The following is a 22529-nucleotide window of genomic DNA, read 5'->3' on the forward strand; positions in this document are numbered from 1 at the left end:
TAGAAGACATGGTTTCAAAGTAATTCATGAGCTTTCTTTTTCATTTAAATAAAATTGTAAAAATATATTAAGGGTGCTTCTTCAGGACTTCTATTAGAAACTTAACATTCTTCTGTTCTGCTAGCAGATTTTCATAAAAAGGATGCGTCTTCCTATCATGTGTATTAGTGTTATACATACTATTAACTTAGGAATTGTTTGCTGAAGGCATACAAATACAGACCTAAACACTCTGCTTACAAATAATTTATTCTTACTTCATACATTTGTTTTTCAGCAAAAAATACATATATTATTAATATAGAATTCCATGTTCAAGACCATAAGGAACAAATATCTCAGAAAACCAAAATCATAGCAAACTATACAAGAGAAATTAGTCACAATTTTGTTAGTTACATGCACAGAACTGACCAAAGTGATACCTATTTCTATAGATTTATAAGGTAACGTGGAATTATGATTAAATAATGCTTCTCTGGCAGAGAACACTATTGATTTGAAATCACATCGTACGTAGTCCCTGTATGGAAGTTCACACATCCTGAGAAGCCTCTCTAGCCAGCTAAATACAGCTGTTTAGGATGTAGGTGATGGCTGGAGTCAGGCAGCCTCAGAAGAAATAATTTCGCAAGCAGTGGGATCTTCCCCTCAGTTTCTTTCTTCAGGCCTGCATTATCCTTTACTCCTTTCTCCCTCCATTATCACCATTAAATGAACTTTAAAAAAAGAAAATACTGGTACAAGGAGGTGTCTACTTGGTCACTGTGAAATCCTCCCTCTGCCTCTGACCTGAGGGAAAAAATGAGTATGGCCTTCAATTAAATGCCCTTTACCACGAAAGGGGACCTGCTGATTGTACATTCTTGTAAATCTGAGCACAGTAATCGTATTTAAATCCTTGGTTTAGACATGGATGAACCTCATAAGGCAGATGGTTGGACAAGGCCTAGATACACATGAAATCCTTTTAGAAACCTTTCGTCTTAGAGGAGGAGGTTGTGAAAACCGAAGGCTTCCAGGGTGGTGGGAATGGCCTGGGGGAAGGCTGGAATGAGGAGTTCAGAGCCACCACAGGCTTTATGCAGATAAAAGAACAGCCAAGGGTTCATCCCCAGCCCTGCAACCAGATAGCCTTCTCCTTGTCTGTGTAGCGATGGTGTGGGGCTCTCGGCTCCTTCCCACTCCACAGAAACGAGGGGCACGTGTGTGCCCGGTTTCCTGGCTGTGTCATTTGCTGTGGTTATACCCTCATCCAAGTGAACTAACTGTGCCTCATCCCCTTTGCCTTGGTACTCAGTTGCTTTGTTAGAACAATTTTGCTCATAGCCTCCATAAGAGAAAATCGACCCTGTCGAAAATAGACCTTCCATGCTAAGCCTTGCTGGGAGAGTGGATTTAATGAAGTTTCTAACTAGAATTTTTTAAAGACGTTGAATTTAGCCTTGTTACACACCTAGAACATATCTGACCTGTTTTCTTCATTAAAAAAAAAAAAAAAGTTTGTTTTTTACCCTTCTGTAAACTATACATTATTTACATTTTTAAAGACCTACTAGGTCTTCGTCATTTGGGTAAGAGCTCAAGGTGATTAAACTCCCAGGACAAAGATGAGGCTTTCCAAAAAGCGCTGGTTCTCATCTATGTGCTAAGGCCTGTTTTTTACAAACAAATTGCTATTATAAACTTGTAAGATAGAAAATTAGAATACCTCTTTAAAATGTTTTCCTATTAATTTTTTTTTTGCATCCAGCATATTAAAAAGATTACACTTTCTAACTACAGATGGAACTGAAAGAAGAAACGAGATTCATGTGTATCCCCATTCGCCCCTCAACTAGAAACAAAGGTTTATTTACATGATGTCCTTTCTCAATGTGGTGGGTGAGCCGTGAGGAGCAGGACCATTTCCACAGCGCGGTTAAATAACCATCTGAAGGCCCTTTCACTCCTACGGGGGTGCTTATTGCATATTTTAGGTGGAGCTGTAAGGCATGAGAAAGGTGGCCTGCCACATTGACACATTCGAGAATACTTTTGCACATTCACAAAATATTCCTTGAGGAATGCCATGTTTGGAACAGCTTTCAGAGATTGATTGAGAACAAAAAAGATGGAGGATCCTGCATCACATTTAGAAGCACAATACATTGGGGAACATTTTCCAAAACTCAAACAAAAGGCTCTTTTCCACCGAGTTAGATAGTAAATAAGTGATCATTTTGTTGCATGGATGGATGTGTTCCGAGCTTTCCAAAGTCACATCCTGCCACAGTTAGCAGCCACCGGAGTGTTCTTGGCCTCTGACCTATATATAAACACTCTAATTCTGCAACTTGTTCACAGACTCTTAAGCTATTCTAAAACAAAAATGTCTACAAGCTGGTTAGAAATCTGCAAACCAGAAATGCAATACATCTGTCCTTTTGAAACAACTGCAAAAATTTGTATTAGATTTTTGGAAAAGTAATTAAGAATCGATACCTATTTTCACAATTAAAAGATCATTATTCATAGTAGTGAAGAGGAAGAAAACCTTCAACAGGAGGGTGTGCAGCCTATCCCATTGGAATACAATGGTGCTCACTCAGCTTAACCAATGAATGCTTTCTTTTTTCGGTACGTCTGGGCTTGTTTGCTTTTTGTCAGGCAATTTGTGTTAGAGGATATTGGCAGTCCTTCAAAGAAATGATTCAAAAGGTGATTTACAATTGGCTGGGCTATCCCCTAATGCCTTTTTGCCTTAGATCCTAATTTTATGGAAACAAATTAAGGACATTAAGCCAGCAGTAAGAGTGCTACTCAAAATATACCTTGGCAGTAGTGCTCAGGTCAAAAACTACAGGACGTGGTTAGCCTGCCAAAGAGAATTCCTTGCCTGTCCATTTGAGAGCTAACACCATGCGAGTTCACATGCTTTTCTAGGGACAGAACGTAAAACTCAGGAGTAACTGTCCACAGTTGAACTTGCAGTCCCATTCTAACTGTCTGAGTCGAATCCTCCTTGTTCTCCCCTGCTCATGCCTTCTTCCTGTCTTTTTCAGATCTGATACTTTAAAAAAAAAAAAAACTAATTTCTTCCAGAATAATTTTTTCTAAGACATGTTTTATAGATGACAACACAAGGACCTTAAAAGAGGAAAAAGGCCAAAGAACATGAGTTCGTCTTTGCGGACTGAAGCTCCTATTTTTAAAGCATAAGTATGCTCTCTATGAAATTCAGACACTTAATGATATCACAGTCTAGGCACTTTGGATGAATCTTGCTTCATGATGACATAAATACTATTAACCTCCCCAAAAGTGGTTGTTAGTAGCGTTTCTATTGATTAGTAGTAATAAAATTTTCAACTGTCTCCATGTACATATGCCTGCTATCACTTCACCTGCATCCTATGTTAAGATTTCTACAGCCATCAGAGTCACATAGGTCTAGGAGCAGACAGAAAAAGGAACGAAGGAAAGGGAAGGAAGGGACGAAGGGAGGGAGGGAGGGAGGAAAAAAGAATGAAGGAAAGAAAGAAATTGCTTTGGGGTTAGTTAGCACGTTAACTGAAAGAAGATTCTATGCATTGCCTCTCTGCAACAGAAAGGAGAAAAGAACCAAACTCAGTGGCTTAGGACATTCTGCTGTGGCCAAGGTCAGCGTTTGGGTCCTGGCCAGATGGCTCTCTAGTGTTCCCATCTCTGTTCCCCCACAGACAAAGGGGTAATAGCTGTAATAATGTGGATGAATCCTTGCCTGATGGCTTACATGCAGTAGGTGCTCAGTGATCACTAAAAGGATGACATGGACAAATGTGGAAACCAACTCAAAGGATACTGATGGAGTGAAGTCAGCAGCGTCAGACTTCAACAGATGAAAAACAATCCAAGATGATAAAAACTACATAAGTACATTTTGTTTAAGATTTTATAATCTAAATTCAAGGATAACCACATCTTACTTCACTCTGTTTTACAATGATAAATGACCTATCTCTGTATATAAAATAAATACTAGACATTATTAATCATAGATATATAATTACGGAGACACACATCTTCAATTAGTGTCTGTGTGCTTGACCAGGCATCACAGCCATGCAAACTAGCACATACTCCCAAGTGAGCACACAACCATCCCCACATTCTAAGGCCAGTTTGCAAACTTGATTCTGTCGCCTTAGTATAACCTATAGATGGAGATAATTCCTATTGTACCTTTTACTCTAGCTTTGTGCAAATTAAGTAGAGTTGTAAAGAGATATGAAGATAACAATCCCTGTTTATTATTGCTGTGAGCTCTCAGATTCAGCACCAAATCAGAAAAAATAAGAATAAAAATAATAACCTCCATCTCCCAATTTTGCGTTTTTAGTCAAGATTACCCTAGAGTGGCACAATGAATTAGGCTAAATGGTTTTTAACTGCAAGCACTTACGGGCAGGATTTATGAATGGAAACATGTGAAGGCCACTCTGGCCAGCTCTGAAGCCCCATACTTTCTTCCTGGGCTATTTATAGAAAGTGTATGGCCAGTGGAAAAGATCACGCTTATTTTTATAAGCAGTCATGACATGACCAAAAGACTCACTTCGGTCTGGGAAGGTCATCCCTTTCATCTGAGGGTGCAGCTGCACGTACAGGAAAGACACGAACCCTCTTTAACCAACTAACTCAGCTGCATCAACCCCAGAGACCAGCCCACAGAATGACAGGCTCCAAAAAGTCAAACACCTTCACTTTCCAGGCATGACTCTACGACGCTGCTCCTTGAGATGTCATCTAGATCATGACTAACAAGTAAAAATAAAATGCATTACATAATATGCTTCAAAATTCCACTGCCAAAATAGGTTTTAGAGAGATAATGGAGTACATTCTTATTTATCATTTGTCCTACATTTCAAGCAGCTGAACACAATAAAGTAAAACTGAATCCTAATGGATGTGGCAAAGTGGAGAACGTGAAAAATGTTTTTCAAAGATATTTTATTCTGATGGCCATTTTACCCCTGAAATATGTAATAACATACCTGGCTATTTCCATGCAAATGGAGATTCAGTAAATATATGCTGAATCTAAAATATCACCATTTATCTGGGCAGAAATCTGATATAATTTAGCAAATAACACACATAGTTTCACAAATCATCCCTGGTCCTATATAGCATATAGGGTATCTTTTTGCAAATAAGAAGCGAAGCCAAACCACTGTTTTCAACTAGAATGACCTTTTGTCAACGTTATATGTGGTATATAAATACTAAGATGGAATGGGACAAAAGAACGTAAAGGAAAGAAACAGCAAAGGGAAGGAAAGTGAGTCCTCATTCTCCCTGGGGCACACTGGGTCTGAAAACATTGAGGGGGAAAGTGTGTCACCTTACTGGGCTCACGTATCATAATCACTTGAAAATGATATGGGTATAATTTTATCCTTAAGTGGCCTCTACTTAAGGACAAAGACACAGGGTGAGAAGGGAATTCTGTTGGCTGGAATTCTGGAGACCCAGATCTCCAACACAAATTTAAAATGACAAATACAGGGTTTATTTCTTGTTCTCAAGCTCATGGACCGTTTTTAGAATTCTGCCCCTTGAAAGTTCCTTCTGAAAGGGGAGGTCCCATTTTACAAGAAAGCTACCAAACACTCCTCAACCTGTTTCTCTAGCTTCCAAACCAACATTCTTTGGGGCTCTAGAAGGGACAACAATGACATGCAAATAAGTTTGCATGTGGAAATATCATGATTTCCACAACTGTCCTTGAATACATGCACTGAGTTAAGTTACAGCTGAGGAATAACATCCGTGCTGGGCACAAATTTTCAGCCTCTATCACCTAATGGGAATCTCCCTGCACTTTGCAAAAGGTTAGATACTGACATCCATCAACAAATGTGCAAAGTGTATTTACGATCCCATTAAGAGGTTCCAAATTAAATACAGACCTATAGAAAGTTAACTTCTGTGTGCAAATTAATGCACAAGGATACTGGCTCCTCCAGGGAATTGTGCCAAGCCTCTCTGTTTACAAATAAAGTAGAGATTAAAAGCATAAACAAAAACAGCGATCTTTTTAGGAGTTCCAGCCGGCCAGTGCTGAGGTAAGTGTTCATCTACCTTATGTGCTTGATCTAAATTATCCTATGAAGTCAAGACTTCCCATTCAATGACTTATTTGGCTCTTAACCAAAAGGACTTGTCAGGAAGTGTGGTAAGTTAAATAAGCCACCTCGGTGGTTTGTGTTAATCTAGAGTTGTTATCTCAAGTACAGGTTATCACTTATGAGAAATGTCTTAAATAACACTGGCCAATGTGGTTGTCAGAAAGGATCTCAGGAACACGTTCACTAATTTTTCAGTGATTTAGGGTGACTGCTATTCATTTCCATAGCGTGGCTCCAAATGAGACCAGTGTTTAACCACGCAAAGGTAATGTTATTTGAGTTAATGTCTTCAGTTACAACTCAAGTAATATGCTCTTGACTTTCATAATATAACTGCCTCAGTTTTTCTTGAATATTATATTTTTAATTATAAGCAAGGATAAATGGCATTGGTCTAGAACTGTGTCTTCTCACCTTCCCCGATGGCTGCTTTAGGAACCACAGCCACATTAGTGGGTTAGCTCCCTTTCTCCTGGTAAGCTCCTTTCAGTCCTACCAAAATTTTAAAACCAACACCATCTTCCTTCCCTCTTTGATGGAATGTTAGACCCTGATTTACAGTAAAGTAAGAAAAGCTTATTCTTACTGCTCTCTCCATGCCTGAAACTATGTCTGAGGACCAGTCATTTGGGCATTGCTTCAAAAGGCACATTTATTCCAGTGGCAATTTAAATAAGTAGAGAAGGAAAGAATAAAATTAAAAACAAAACAAAAAATTGGATGGGTTGTGTGGAATACATTGAAGTAAATCGAAACCTGGGATGTATACAAACCACTGAGCTCCTCAACAATAGTTTAACCAGAGTCCCTAAGGTAAAATAATTCACAGTTGTATCATAACACACATAAGCCTTCGGAAAACACTGTTTAAAAAAGTAGTTGAGAATTCTCAAGCAGCTTGCCCTGATGTCCAGTTCAAGTGTATGCAATGCAGAAGGGCTGCAAAATTCAAAACTATGTAACAAAGATAATTCAGTGCATATCACAGGCTTTGATAAATTATGAAAAATCATTGTATATATTACTATTTAAATAACATGAGAAACATTTTGAAATAATTAATTTGTGTTCACATTCCATGCATTTTCTAGCAGGTTAAGCCCTGGGTTTGTGTCTTTGTGCCCATTCCCTACAAAGCTCCATTCTTTTTACAAATCCAAGCATTCCTCAGACTGAAATGGAAGTATCCGGGGATTTTGTCTACTTACCCTCTTTACTGCATACCTGACCTCACCAGGACTACTCGTCATTACCACTGGTGCAGACGACGACTGGAAAACCAAACTGTTCGGGGTTTTACTGGGGATTTTACTCGCTCCCTCTGAAAAACCCTGGATGTCAGAAACACTACCGGAATTTTTTTTCCAGGAGCAAGAACCAGTGGCCCTCTCCCTCTTGCTTGAACCTTATCTCCCCTCTTCCAAAGGCCCCAAGTGCACTGAGACCACCTTGTTGTATTCGACTTTTTCCCTGTGGTTTTGCAGCACCTTCCTTGAGCAAAGAAGTAAACACAACAAAACTTGAAAACAAACCAACAATAGCAACAACAGAAACTCCAAACAAATAGGTGGGCGAACCAGCAGCCTCCTCCAAGGCAAGGCGGAGGTTCACTTTTTATAGCAGACTTCGGTTTTGTTTAGGAACTTCTTGATGACCAGTCCCAGGCAGACCACCAGCAGCAGCATGTAGCCCACTGTGCCAGAAAAGGTGGGCGCCGCAGGTGGCGCCTTGAGGAATTGGCGCAGGCCTTCCTCCACGTAGTACACCTGGTCATAGATGCTAAGAAAAGTGAATATGTGGAAGAGCTGGTGACTGTGGCCAATAATGTCGAAGAGGCCCGGATGGATGCGCTCAGGGATCTTGCTCACATTGAAGAAGGCGGCCACCACCAGCCAGAAGTAGCGACGATAGAAGTGCACGAAGAGCGTGGGGTTCTCGCCGCGCAGGTCAAAGAGCCAGCTTTCAAGCATGATGGGGCAGGCCATGCTGAGGGGCATGACGAACACAAAAGTGCGAAGCGCGAAGGGGTAGGAGCACCAGTCCGTGCGGCTCTTGCAGCAGGCCACTGTGCAGGCCACGGCCAGCACGAAGGCCACCGGCAGCACGAGCGCCCGGTAGGCGGCGATGAGGCGCGTGCAGTCCACGTGCCAGCCCAGGCGCTGCTGCACATACGGCGTCATCACTCTGGCGTCCAGCAAGCTCAGGCCTGGCAACAGGTAGTAGTAGTAGGCCACCGTGCTGCCGAAGCCGTAGTAGCTGATGGACGCGTAGTCCAGGTAGAAGAAGGCAGCGCGCAGGCGCAGCGACAGGCAGCTGAACACGTGCGCTGTGCAGCTCATGGCGAAGGTCAGCAGCACGCCCGACGCGTAGCACCACAGTGGCAACAGCCACGGGTGATGAAAGGGCACGTCCTGGCCGCTCAGGAAAAACAGGCGGCAGAACTTGCTCAGGAACAGCAGCAGCGGGATGAAGTGCGTCCAGAAGTTGAGCGTCTCGTTGGTGGGCTTCAGCACCGAGGCCAGGCACTCCTGCGCCGTACAGGGCAGCCGCCGGTAGCCCGACAGGATGAAGCACTCCACGAAGTCGTCGGGCACCTCGTCCCAGCGCAGCAGCGGCTTGGCCGATGCCGGAGGGTCCCCGGAGGCGGAGGGGTGGGAACGCGAGGCCGCTTCCGAAGCCGCCGCGGTCGCGGCCGGCGGGCCCTTTGTGCCCGCGCCCCGGGGCTGCAGGCGCCGCGGCATGGTGCCTGGGGTTTGGCTAAGGCGCGCACAGGCGACCTCTGGCGCCGGCTCCCGCGCGCTCGGCAGTCCCCGCCGGCCGCCGTCGGAGCCTTTGTGCACGCGCCGGGGGCGTCGCTGCAGATTCAAGAGAAGACCTGATTCGGAGGTGCCGGTCCTGAAAAAAAATAAATAAAAATAGCAATCAGGTTATGAGTCGCTCAGCGACTGGTAGGAGCGCGCGGGCTCGGCGGCCCCTGCGCCAGGCTCCCTGCCACGGGCTCGCGGCCGCCCGCGCTGCGGCAGCGACAGCGGCGGCGGTGGACTGCGGCGGCAGCGGCGGCGCTGCTGCGGTGACTGGGCATCGCGCGGTGCGGGCGCAGCCGCCGCCGCCCCCGGAGCGGGAGGCGGGGATGTGGGAGCCTAGGCGCTGGAAGGAGGGAGGGACGGGCGCACCGAGGGAGGGCGGGGGCCTCCCGGGCTAGTGTTTCGCGGCTGCCTTGGGGGATAGAGTTGTCCCCGGGCTCGGTTTCCGTACCATCCCCCCTCCTCGGGCCGCAGGAGCCCTAGTCGGCGCGTAAATGATTGATGTGCGGGCCAAAGGCTGCGCCGGCGACTCCGCTGCGCGCGCCGAGGGCCAGGGTCGACGCCCGGGTTCGAAACCCGACAGTCACTCAGGCGTTCCAGAGGACACTGGGCAGCCGCGTTCGCGGGGGGCGGGGAGCTGTGGCCGCGGGGCTTGCGGGGAGGGTGCCCGGCGCGCCCGAGCCTGGGCTTTGGCGGACAGATGCGCTAACGGTAATCTTCGGAGGAGGCGGGGGCAGGGGTTCTCCGGAAGTCGGGGGCCTTTAAGACCCGGTCCTGCTCAGAGTCGTGTCCTTGTCAGATACCTGGGAAGGCGCTTCTCTTTCCGTGTCTGTGGTGTGTGTGCGCGCCTGCGCGCGCGGCTCTCCGCCTGCACGATTAAAGCCTGAGTTTATCTCCTTTGGTCTAGCGGACTTATTCAGGTGCGTCACTAACCTCCGCTCTCCTTCGTCCTGGTCTCGTCCAAACGAACCGTTCCTAAACGGGGCTCCGGTCGCGCTCACCGGCCCTCGGGGCCCGCAGCTCACCCATCGTTGTGTTCTTGTGTCTTTAACTAGGAGTCTGGTTTGGAGCCAAAGTCCAACAACTCAGGGCGGACTGTTCAAACTCCACGTTTTAATGAAAAATTTCAGATGAAGACCGGGCGATTCAAATAGCCTCTAACCATCTGAAGGATCTATCGAGAAGGGGGTTCCCGAGCAGAGCTGTGCCCGAGTCACGGGCTGGTCCGAGTGGAGCGCGTTGATGAGGGAGGACTTCAGGGAGGAGGTGCGGTCTAGCACGAAATGATGAGAGCACGGAGACGAATTCGTAGAGACTCGGAGGGGGTGGCTTGGAGAAGGCTTTTGCATAATTAACCAGGCGTACCCGGCAGGCTAGGTTGGGTGGATGGAGGCCAGAAGAAAGGAAGGCTGAGGAATCGAAAACGGGTGTGATGCACTGCGGTGTGAAAGAAAATCTGCCCTTGAGCTTTGTGAAAGGAGGGGCTTAAAAACCCGTCTGCTCTAAAATGTACCATTTCACAGAAGTTTCTCTTAGCGACGCCCTGGGGGTGTGACCGAGTCTAACTTGCCTCACTGACCCGCTGTTCAGTGTTATGGCAACAAGAGCTGATTTTAAAGGGACCAGGCACTGTTCTAAGTGCTTTGCAGTTTTAACATCTTTTAGGTATTATTATTTTTTCCATTTTACAGACTGGGAAATGGAGGTACCACGACCGCAGATAATATGCCAATTGGTAGAAGGGAGATTTGAACCCAGGCAAGCTGCTTCTAGATCTCACGCACTTAAGAACATCTGACCTGCTCTGCGAAAAGGAAACTAGTAGGAAAGGGCATCTGATTTAGGAAAAGGCTTTCATGTTCATTTTATAAATGAAAGGCTACCTTCATCGCTACAGCAAATCCTACAAGTAGATCAAGAAAGATTTACTTAGTAGTGGCTCAAGAAGGACTTAAATTATTGATAAGGATTATTTATAACTGAGAAATAATTCAATGTCTTAAATGTCTAAAATTACTTACGGGTATTAGAAACATTCTCTATAGAGGCTTCAGCCTTCTCTCTAAAAAATGTTTTCCACTAGTAACTGATTTAGCAACTCTTGCACAATTAGGCCAACGGTACACCTTGGTCTTGTGCCTTTCTTAACTATCACCAATTCCTGATGAATGAATTTCATATAAATGACATTTCGCTGTAATTACTCAACAAGTGCTTTGTTTTAGTATTTTCTGTTTTTCCACTGTCATCATACTGTTTTAAAGCAATTTAAAGCAAAATTCCTTTAACATCTGGGCTAAAGACCCATGCTAATTTGTAAAAGGGATTAAGATTTAGACATTTATAAATCAATCCTGGAATGAATAACTTGAATCTAGAGCAGGGTAGGAAAGACATTTTCATGTTCTCTTTGTGCTTCACAAACAATCTAAACTGTGCCTGAAGAAAATGTTGATCCAATAATAACCTCCATATTTACCAATCTTTCAGTTTCATAATCACCTCACTTAATTGGAGAAAATATAATAGTTCATGGAGTGAAATAATAGAATTGATTGTAAATGAATGTGTAAAAACTTAGATAAAATAATATTTATCTTTCTGAGAGTGGTGAGACTGTCTATAATAAAATATAATGTTCCTTGAAACAGTGTTTTACAAAGTCAAACAATCTGAAAACTAACTCTCAGAAAGTCTTTGTGATTTCTGCTTTTCTCTTTTCTCCTCCATCTCCCACTGCACATGAGAGCTTAAGATCAACTGATGCCATGGACTGGTGTCATGAAAGCTCTTTGGTGCCAGGGCACCTGGGCTCTTTTGGTGGCTCAGATGGTTAAGTGTCTGCTTTCAGCTCAGGTCATGATCCCAGGGTCCTGGGGTCGAGCCCCGCATCAGGCTCCCTGCTCAGTGCAGGGTCTATTTCTCCCTCTCCTTCTGCCATTCCCTCCACTTGTGCTCTCTGGCTCTATCCCTCTGGCAAGTAAATAAGTAAAATCTTTAAAAAAGAAAGAAAGCTCTTTGATGCCAACCCACCAGCTATCTTTGCTATACCTTGACAAAGCCAAGTAAATAGAACATAAGGAAACAGCAAAACTGATCTTATTAAAAAGCAAAAAGCAAACCCAGCATTGTGACTTTTCCATAATTACTACTGATATATAGAATTAATTTTTCTTGTTTTTTTTTTTTTAACTATAAAAATGTGTTACCCAAACCCTACACAGACTAGGTTTTGTGGCTGAACTCTATCTAGTAAGCGAACTGCCTCTTGTCAGTGAGAACCATGCTCGCACCCATGGGCTTGGCTAAACCGATAGAAGCAGCAGGCTAGGCTGGCTGCCATTCCCTGAAGGTTCACTGGGAGATAAGGCTTCTCAAAGGTAACCAGGACTGACTACCAAACTCTTGACGAGAAGAATCACAAGGTATTACATTGGAATGCCAGTGCCAGTGTTTAGAGGCAAAAACCAGCTAGTTCTTTTAATTGAAATCTTGTCAAAGCAAGACCACAAATGTTTTGGGGGTTCTGTGGAGTTCTGTAGTTTTGGACTTCTGTACACTTGGGGGGTTGAGGGGTCCCCACTGCAGAATGAAATCTATAGTTTCATATATAGGGGACCTGTTGCAAACTGGACAAATGTTTTTTCCCCATACGGTTTGCTTTGGTGATGTCTTCACAGACTGACTTAGGTCTATTTGTATTTCTCTCTATAGTCCTAAGATGAAGCATATATGAAAATTCTGCACCAAATTTGATGTTCTCTAGTAGCTATAAAGTCCATGGGGAAAAAGCCTATGATATTTGCTAATAATACACCTGTTTTTGCAGGAAATAATTTTTTCTCAGTCTAATGTTTAGCCCAAATCAATCAACCAACCAAACAAAACCTACCATGGACCCAGTGTTTAATTGCACCCAGGACTCTGTACAAGGAGGATTCTAAGATTCATTCCCTCTACTTGTAATATATGGTCTAAAAAAGTGCTTCCCTTCCCCCAAATTGAAAACGGTCCTAGGCTTATCATCCGACCTCTTCTAGGTCAGATATGGTCACGACCAGACTGTAGAGTCTGAGCTTCCTAACGTGGCAAACCTTCTGGCAGTGGCATCAGATGTCACTATGGCAACCTTGGAAGACAAGTGTGATCTGAAGGCCAGGCAGAAGGCTGGAAGCTAGAGAGAGAGTGGTGGGGACACGGAGTTCTTATCTGGTGCTGTTCCTGCCTATTCACTGACATGGTGACAGGATTCTCTTCTGCAGAAAAGCAGAGGGAGACTTGTAGACAGTGTTTTTCCCATTGAGGTTACATGCAGGGATTGACAGCTCCATGCTCCCCTCTCTCCCACACGTTCACCTGTTCTGTACTACTGGTCTCAGTGGGGTGGGGTGCACAAGGAGACTGATTAGGGTGAAAAATAAAATATTACACTTTCTGTTTCAAAACCCTTTTCAATGTCTATACTCTATGAAGGGTTTTTATGATACACTTGATAGGTAGTACATGGAAGTAATTTATAAAGAACATGTTGGGACAGTGCCACCCATGCTATTGACTTGCATGTTTGTCCAACTTGCTTTCACCCTCTCTCCCAGGTCTAAGATGGACTCCCCTTTCCTGCCTCTGAGGTCACTGGAAAGAGTGTTTGGAGGTCCCCATCTATCACCCAGCAGTCCTTAAGCTATGACCAGACCTGCCCAAGCCTTCAGCTGCCCTGAACTAGGATGGCAGTCTCCATTCTGGGGCTATTTCTCCAAATTCTGTCTTTTCTGTTTTTTAGCTAGATCCTATATTGTCTTTCCATAAAAGCATTAATTATATTTACATGTTTTATTCATCCCAATTTAGAGTTACCCTTTGGGTAAGAGATTGTCGTAGGTTGTTGGCTTGCTTTTGATAGGGCCTTTTAAGTAGCATTCATTAACTTAACTTGGTAAAGAGTTACGTAAGTGTGTAAGATTATTGAGTTCCTGCTCCTCACTATTTACGAACAGTTTTCTTTGAAACATAGTGCTTTGCACATGCTAAGCACTCACTATATTTTTGTGGTTGGGGAAATTCTTTCTAATACAGTAAGGCTTTAAAACATTAGTACTAGGGCACCTGGGTGGCTCAGTCAGTTAAACATCTGCCTTCGCTTCAGGTCATGATCCCAGGTTCCTGGGATGGAGCCTTGCACCAGGCTCCCTGCTCAGTGGGGAATCTCCCTCTCCCCCCAACTCGTGCTCTTTCGTGTGCTCTCTCTCTCTCTCAAATAAATAAGTAAAATCTTTAAAAAACTAAAAAAACCCCAAAAGGTTAGAACATAAAATCTTAGAATTTTAGAATCTGGATGTCACATAATCTTGTGAGTCCTCTAGTTCAATGTCTTCCCCTTTAGGATAGTCAATACATATACTGTGTTCTGGTAGTGGGATAGACCCTAATTCTCAGAATATTCTGTGTAAGGTAAACCCATACTATCCCCATTTTGGACAAGAACACAGAAGCTCAGAGATATTAAGCTGTTGCGTGGCAAAGTCAGAGTCTAACTTGATTAATTCCAACCCTCCCCCTCCCAACTGTTTCCTTTATAGGGTACCTTGTCCTGAGAAACTATTGTATGGCCAGCTTTGAACATTTCCAGTAAAGAGACTTTCTACCTCACAGAGCCTTCCCTTCCATTTTCAGTTTTTTAAATTGTTGTTGAAAAACTTTGTAAATAATTAAATGAACACAACCGATGAGACTAAATCACGGTTGCATCTTGGCCCAAAGCTCAACTGTAAGTATTATTGGATGTGGTCACCAACTGGATCTGGTTAGCAAGTCCCTGAAAAGAACGATGCCAAATGAGGCACGTGTGCATGCAGTATGTGACAGCTGCATATTGATTAGGCATGTCTACGAGGTATATTTCATATAAAGAGCATTTCTCTGTAAACAAATGTTGCTGGTAACAACAGGGGGCTTGCCATACCCTAGATCTCTGCAAAGGAGGCAAATACCAATTCCATGATTTCATAGCTGATCCTTGCCTTTAGCACATTATTGATTATGGCAACTGATTCATATGGAAAGGAAAATACTCTATATCATTTAAGGGAAGGCATCTCAATTATGGGACTCTGTTTGGGCCTCAAGCTCACTCGCCATAATTCCATTTCGGGTTTTTTTTTTTTTCTTTTCCTTTTAAAGAAATTAAAATAAATTTTATTGAGGTATAATTGACATATAGCATTATATTAGTTTCAGGTGTACAGTATAATGATTTGATATTGGCAAACATTGGGAATTAAGTCTACTCAACATTCATCACTGTGCATAGTTATAAAAATTTGTTTTTTTCTTGTGTTGAGGACTTTTAAGTTTGACTCTCTTAGAAACTTCCAAATAGGGGCGCCTGGGAGGCTCAGTGGGTTAAAGCCTCTGCTTTCAGCTCAGGTCATGATCCCAGGGTCCTAGGATGGAGCCCCACATCACACCGCATAGCATCGCATCGGGCTATGTGCTCAGCAGGGAGCCTGCTTCTCCTTCTCTCTCTGCCTGCTTCTCTGCCTACTTGTGATCTCTGTCTGTCAAATAAATAAATAAAATCTAAAAAAAAAAAAAAAAAGAAACTTCCAAATACACAATACAGTATTATTGGCTATAGTTACCACACTATATACTACATCCCCATGGTTTATTTCTTTTTTTATAACTGGAAGTTTGTACCTTTGACCCTTTTGGCCCATTTTGCCCATCCCTCCACCTTCTGCCTCTCTCAACCACCACTTTGTTCTCTGTCTCTGTGAGCTTGGTGTTTGTTTTGTTTTGTTTTAAATTCCACATACAAGTGAGGTCATAACAGTATTTGCCTTTCTCTGACTTATTTCACTCAGCGTAGTGTTTTCCAGTGCCATCCATCTTGTTGTAAATGGCAAGATTTCATTCTTTATTATGGCTGAGTAGTATTCCCTTGCCTGTGTCTACCACATTTTATTTATCCATTCATCTGTCAGTAGACACTTAGGTTGTTTCTTTTTTTCACTTAGGTTGTTTCTATGTCTTGGCTATTATATATAATGCTGTGAACATGGGACTGCAGATATCTTTTCAAGTTAGTGTTTTCATTTTCTTCAGATAAATATGTAGAAGTGGAATTGCTGAAACATATGGCATTTCTATTTTTTATTTTTTGAGGAACCCCTATCCTGGTTTCCCTAGTGGTCGCACCAGTTTACATTTCCATCAGCAGTGTCGAAGGGTTCTTTTTGTCCACATCCTCACCAACATCTGTTATTTCTTGTCTTTTTGATAACAAGCATGAGGTGATATCTCATAGGGGTTTGATTTGCATTTCCCTGAGGATGAGTGATGTTGAGCACCTTCTCATGTGCCTGTACATTTAGTTTTTTAATGCAACAATTTTCTTTTCTTTGAGGTACAATATGTTTATTGAAAATATTTAGCAGCATAATTTTCCAAGTAACAATCACTAAACTGAAGAATGTCGTGTGTGTGTGTGTGTGTGAGAGAGAGAGAGAGAGAGAATTTCAGTTCATTCTTGTACCCATTCATGTGAAAACCATAAGAATTTGAATAATACATGTTTAAACTGTGTGGGTCACTTTATCTGTGGGCTTTTTTTTTTTCATAAATACAGTTTAGAGCTGTAAGTGCATTTTCTCTTGTGATTTTCTTTAGCTTACTTTACTTTAAGAATACAATATATAGGGGCGCCTGGGTGGCTCAGTGGTTTAAGCCGCTGCCTTCGGCTCGGGTCGTGATCTCAGGGTCCTGGGATCGGGTCCCGCATCGGGCTCTCTGCTCGGCAGGGAGCCTGCTTCCTCCTCTCTCTCTCTCTCTGCCTGTCTCTCCATCTACTTGTGATTTCTCTCTGTCAAATAAATAAATAAAATCTTTAAAAAAAAAAGAATACAATATATAATATGGAGTTATCAATAGAATCTTCTCAGAACACTTAATTCATTTCTACAAAGTGAACAAGGAACATTTATTTCTAGGAGCATACTTATTCACATGGTCACCCATTGACATGTTTCCTTTGAGCCTTGTGTTCTGAGCATTCCATGGTCAAAATGGGTTAGTTTCGTTTCATTCTTGATCCCCGCCCTACTTCTCCAACCCTCTTCCCCCCTCCCAAGAGTCTTAATTCTGTATACCTAATTTTCACAAGCACTTAACTCACTGTCTAGAGAGACTTCTCAGTACTGGTAGGGATTATTGAATAAATCTACAGTGAGCATCCTGGAGACACCTTTGAATATATATTTAATCCACAGAAATAAACATCACCTACTTGCAAAGCTGGTACTAGATGCACAAGGCACGGAAGAACAGAGGAGCAAGTCGGAACACAACAAAGGAAAGTCAGAATCATCCCTGCTTTCCGTTGTATGGGAAACGTGCCCACCATGTTTTAATGCAACCATTTTGTGATTGCTTATTTAATGTGGCTATTTGGAAAAAAGGAATATTTCGAAGCTGTTTCAAAGACCATTAAGGCTTCAGTGTTTTTACTTCAGAGTAATGTGTTAGACAGACACCTGCCTCCAGCCTTGATTCCTGCCCCCTCCCCCCACGGAGGTCAGGGCTGGAGGGAGGGTTAAGGACCATCTGGCAAGCAAACCACATACAACCAAAAGTCATGAGTCAACCACACTTGTTCATTGAAAAGAACTGTCAATCCTGCCTTACTTGTTGCCTGTCCCTTGGCTTGCATCTCACTTTCCTTTATCATAACAATGTCCATGCTCTTTACTTTTAATTAACAAATAGATTTGAATGATGGAGAAAGGATCCATTTTAAATCGCATGAATGGCCACTCCTGTATTTTGGAGGCTTCCTGCTTCTACGGACCTTGTTTAATTGGGTCTATGTTGGGAGGGAAGTGGAGTGGGAGTGGAAGGGCTCTGCAGACTACAATTCTATCTCATATTCCCAGCTCCAGACTGCATTGGAAATTCTCAAATTAACATTTCTAACAGGTCCTTCAGCAATGCACATACATTTTATCTACTGTTCTCAAAATTCTTTGCAATACCACTTAGGGGAGACAGGCTAATCTGAGTCTAGCAGATGTTCACACAACACTTTTTTGATTTTTTTTTAATATTTTATTTATTTATTTAACAGACAGAGATCACAAGGAGGCAGAGAGGCAGGCAGAGAGAGGAGGAAGCAGGCTCCCTGCTGAGCAGAGAGCCTGATGTGGGGCTTGATCCCAAGACCCTGGGATCACGACTTGAGCTGAAGGCAGAGGCTTTAAACCACTGAGCCACCCAGGCGCCCCACTTTTTGATTTTCTTAAATGGTTAAGAAAAATTAAAATAACATCGAGTAATTGGTTATGGGCTTATCAAAGCAGTAGGTTTGTAAAATGCTTTATAAACAATTTAGGAATAAGGTAGAAAATGAAGGTTTCCCACAAGAGAGTTAGAGATGGAAGAAGGGGTGAAGAAAGTCTATTTCATTTGTTCATTTTTTAGTAATTTAAAGAATATTAGTGATTTTACACTTATGGCAAAGCTCTTTTGACTTTGTTGTGCAAAATATCTTGCCTCAAGGAAGCCAAGTATGATACAAATGCTATAAAGGAAAGAATAAAAAGAGGGGAGGGAGGAGAGACTTTCTCTCTGTGAGATAGACACAGAAATAACCAGCCTTACATCTCCAAATTGGAATAGTAATTTCTTTAAGTCTGATGTGGTTCTTAAATTCTTTATCAGCCTCAGGGTTAATGGCAGAAAATCATGGCCACAATGGAGGATCAAGAAGAGACCAGTGGAGGGGTTGCTCTTAAATCCTGCCCCATGTAGTTGGTGGTTAATCCACATAACAAAGGGATTTTTATTCTAAATTACTAATCTTTTAAGATTGAGGTTTCTACTTACCATTCTTTCTGTTCTAGCCTCTTTCCTGTCCAACTGCACCAGCCTTCCTGCCGTTCCTCTAAGTCCCGAGCACCTACCCCTAGAAGAAGCTTTGTATGGCTGGACATCTGTCTCCACACAAGGGCCTGGCTGAGGGGGCAGGGGGATCTGATAGGCAGCCCATAATCTGCAGGCCACATTCTGGGCCCAGGCAGGGGCTGTTTGCCCAGAAGAAGGGGTTTCTTTTCTTGATTCACTGGTGGGCTGCCAGTTGCCCGTGGGCCCTTACACTTGGTTCTTTCTGCCTCCCTCTGCCTCAGATGCTTCCCACCCTGACATTCTCCCTTCATTTGGTTCTTTGCTTGACATCACCACTTCTCAGAAAACTCTGCCACCCATCCTATCTAAAATGACAGTCCCCATCACTCTTTAACTCCTCACTCTGCTTTAGCTTCTTCATCATTTATTATTGGACATTACATAACATATGGCATAATATATACTTCATTCATTTTTTTCTTCCCTACTGAAATATAAGCTCTGTGAGAGCAGGGACTTTGCTTGCTGCTCTATCCCCAGCACCTCTCAGAGAATGCTGGCACATAGTAGGCACCAAATAAACATTTGTGGAATGTTTAAAAAAGATCGTACCCCCAAGGCTTTCTAAAACTGGAGTAGGCGCAACCCAGAATATTTGCATTGACCCTGCTCAGGCAGAATCTTATTAGCTGACCTCCCCAACCTGGAAAAGCTAAACCAAAAATAGAAAACACAAAAGCTGTTGGCTGTGAACTTCAGTGACCAGGACAGTGGTTTCTGCACCTCAGAATCACCCCCTCTACCGGGAGACTTTAACCACCAAAACACCACCAAAAAATGACTCAGAGCTCCCACCCTCCACCCGCACTCAGCTGAGCTTCTAGGAGGTCACCTTGGCGGACTAGTGATTTATTGGGAAAGAAACAACATATAATGCGCTATTATGATAGGAAAAGATAGGAAAGATTTACAATGCTTTGGATATTAAAGGTCAATTCTAACAAAGTAGTCTGTATCAAAGAGAATTCCTCCAATCTCTTCTATTAATAGCACCATTTAGCACCCCTGCTGCTCAGCAGACTGTTTAGGACTGTCTCACCATGGTTTCACCTTAACCGAGTTAGAGAGAAGCAAATGTCAGTGTGGATACAGTGCCATAGAGGTATAAAAATTTACACCCTCTTTGGCTACGGCCTGAGCTTTTAGAACCTAACAGATCCTCCTCCTGAAAGTCTGGTTTAAAAATACTTAGAGTTTTGCAAATGTCATAAGAGCTTCTGACACTACCACGCACAAATTTTTGACCCGGGGCTGAGAGCACAACCAAGTGCAGAGAGAAACTGGTATACACAGAGCGCCGCTGTCCCCCCTCGTCCCCTCCCCCTCCCCCAGCTCGCACTAACACTTGTCTCACTTGCACACACGTGGTCCCAAACCCAGTTCCCTTTGGGAATAACAGGGACTGCAGTCAGGCTTGGCTGCGGGCTGGCAGGCTTGCCGAGCACCTTCTCCGTGCGCCCTCTTCTGGACGTGGCAGCCCCTGTAGGTGCCAGGTGTCCTGTCAGCCTCCCGCAGACAGTGAGGCTAAAAGCCCAGCGTGGGCTGCAGAGACTCAGAAGGGAAAACAGCTCTGGGACGTGGGTGTGTGAGAGGTGAAGGAAGATTTTGCAGCATTAATCCCTGATGGGTGGAAGATGAACTTTAAATGCCTTCCAGCTTGATTGAGTTTTGCTTTCATTTCAGCTAATGTGCTTAATGTATCTACTTAGGAAAGTATAGCTTTGCATTTTCAAAAGGGGTGATTATATTATATACGGGTGCACGGTGGCCCACGTAGGTTGCACCAGGCGGTAGCTCCTGGGAAAAGAATAGTCTGCGCTTTATTGCCTGACGTTTGCAAGGGATGGGAAGGGGGAAGTGCGGGAGGGGGAATTCCAGTTGTAATGCATCTTTCTCCTTCGTGTTCTGTTTTCTTTGATGGCAGAGCCTGTGATGAGCTGTTACTCAGCCCCGAGAGCGGTTCGCACCTACTTTCTCCTTCCAAATCCTTTCTGCAAATGCAGAGTCTGTCCCCAAGAGGACCTCCTCACTTCAAATCCTGCACCCAGGCTGGTGCCAGTAACATTTCCACCAAGAACTACCCCACATCCTATGGGAAAGTATTTATATTACAGGGCTTCAAATTGCCAGCTGAGAGCTTCCTGTCAGAAAGGATTCTTTTTCCAAATGTGTGAGGAGTCCCGTGCTTGTTTCTTCATGGACAACAGGGGAAATTTCAACTGTGGTGACCACTCTTGACCCTTTCTCCTCTTCTCTTCAGGGTTTGGATAGCTGCTCGGAATCATGCATCTAACCACAGCCTATCTGCGGTCTCAGCGGTGAAATGGGAAAGAAGGGCCTCTGGAGAACCTTTTGGCCATTTTCCTAGCCCCTCCTACTCCTTCCTAGTGGGCAGCTTTTAAAGTCCAGCTCCCTCATTTTACAGACGAAGAAACCAGAGTCCAGAAAAGCGAAGTGTCCTGTGCAAGGCTACGCAGCTGGGTTTCTGACTCTCAGCTCTGCGCTTCCTTTGACACCACATTGAGTACATGGTGGGAGGTGGTTGACAGACCCTTGGTTTTTGCGTCAGATGGGCCAGAGCTTGAAGTCCCACTTTATAGTGGCTCAGCAGTGTGAGTGTAGCCTTTCGGATTTGCAAAGGGAAGCCACAATGCTTTGCTGCAAGGTTGTTGTGAAGACTGATGTTTCAAAGGTGCCAGATACAAACGAGGTGCCAATAAAAGGTAGTTACTGTTATTCCTATGCACTCCCCCCACAACCCCTGTGTTAGTTACTCAAAGAACAACCAACCCAGCTGCCAATATTACAAAACACTGGCTTTAGACAGAACAACCTTCAAGGATATTTATCTTTTAGTAGAGATCCTTGGAAATGAAAAGCCACTGAGACACATAGTGATGAACGTTAGTAATGGAGAGGACATCTGGGCACAAGCCAGCTACACGCAGTGTTGGATAAGTGTTAGGGGAACAGCTCAGCTGAAGGTGCTAGGAGGAAGCTCATGTGAGAAGCACATAAAAGGCGTGGAGACAGACGTGGTGGTGTTCCAAGCAGGCAGGCAAGCTGGCAGCCTCAAGGGAGATAGCCGTATGCAGGGAATACACCTAATTAGACTGCTGAGGGACCGAGCACAGCAACCAGAAACCCAGGAGAGATGAGATGCATGCTGGAGGCCTGAGTAGCTGACATCAGGGTGATCTGTCAGGAGGTGGTGGGGCCTTGGAACCTGGGCTTCTGTTCAGGACATGGAGAGGTTAGAGGTGGGACAGACGGACAAACCCTAGCATGCAGATGACTGCTTCTGCTCTTCCCTTTTAAGCCTGCTCTGAAGAGCTTGTATATGTTGATAATGTCAGTTGCCATTTATTCTTATTTGCATAAAAAAATGGTAGTTTTTATTTTTAAATAGAGAATTTGAGGGGAAAAACTAATTCAATTCTAAGCCATTAAAAATGTTCAAAATTCTCTTCTGTTCTTCTTTGATATATCTACAGATGTTTCATATAATTATAATCCATGTGTGAATCCCATCTTATGTTCTGTTCTAAATGTAGATATTTCCACGAATTAACATAGTATGCGTCCTTTCCATTTTTAATACCTCTGTAACATT

General features: G+C 43.5%; 1 protein-coding gene and 1 long non-coding RNA gene across 7 annotated transcripts; one reads left to right on the plus strand and one right to left on the minus strand.

Moving 5' to 3' along the window:
* Positions 1 to 231: 231 nt before the first annotated feature.
* On the minus strand, positions 232 to 10016 carry PAQR9 (progestin and adipoQ receptor family member 9). 4 transcript variants are annotated; one of them, XM_082728403.1, is made up of 2 exons: positions 9893 to 10016; positions 232 to 9050 (listed from the first exon to the last, which is right to left on the minus strand). In XM_082728403.1, exon 2 carries the CDS (start codon positions 8894 to 8896, stop codon positions 7763 to 7765), a length of 1134 nt encoding a protein of 377 aa, XP_082584529.1. In that variant the 5' UTR covers positions 8897 to 9050; positions 9893 to 10016; the 3' UTR covers positions 232 to 7762. The 4 variants fall into 4 exon arrangements, with proteins under 4 accessions (XP_082584529.1, XP_082584528.1, XP_082584527.1 ...); XM_082728402.1 differs by lacking the exon at positions 9893 to 10016 and adding an exon at positions 9763 to 9888; XM_082728401.1 differs by lacking the exon at positions 9893 to 10016 and adding an exon at positions 9411 to 9551.
* LOC309863520 lies at positions 9044 to 22379 on the plus strand. Of its 3 annotated transcripts, none has more exons than XR_014311095.1 (2): positions 9044 to 9243; positions 10015 to 10471. It is a non-coding gene; the product is annotated as an uncharacterized lncRNA (long non-coding RNA). The 3 variants fall into 3 exon arrangements; XR_014311096.1 differs by lacking the exon at positions 9044 to 9243 and adding an exon at positions 9763 to 9879; XR_014311097.1 differs by lacking the exons at positions 9044 to 9243; positions 10015 to 10471 and adding exons at positions 9798 to 9879; positions 21177 to 22379.
* The last annotated feature ends 150 nt before the right edge of the window (positions 22380 to 22529 follow it).

Source organism: Mustela nivalis, assembly GCF_964662115.1.
Source record: "Mustela nivalis genome assembly, chromosome: 1".
NCBI classification, from domain to species: Eukaryota; Metazoa; Chordata; class Mammalia; order Carnivora; family Mustelidae; genus Mustela; species Mustela nivalis.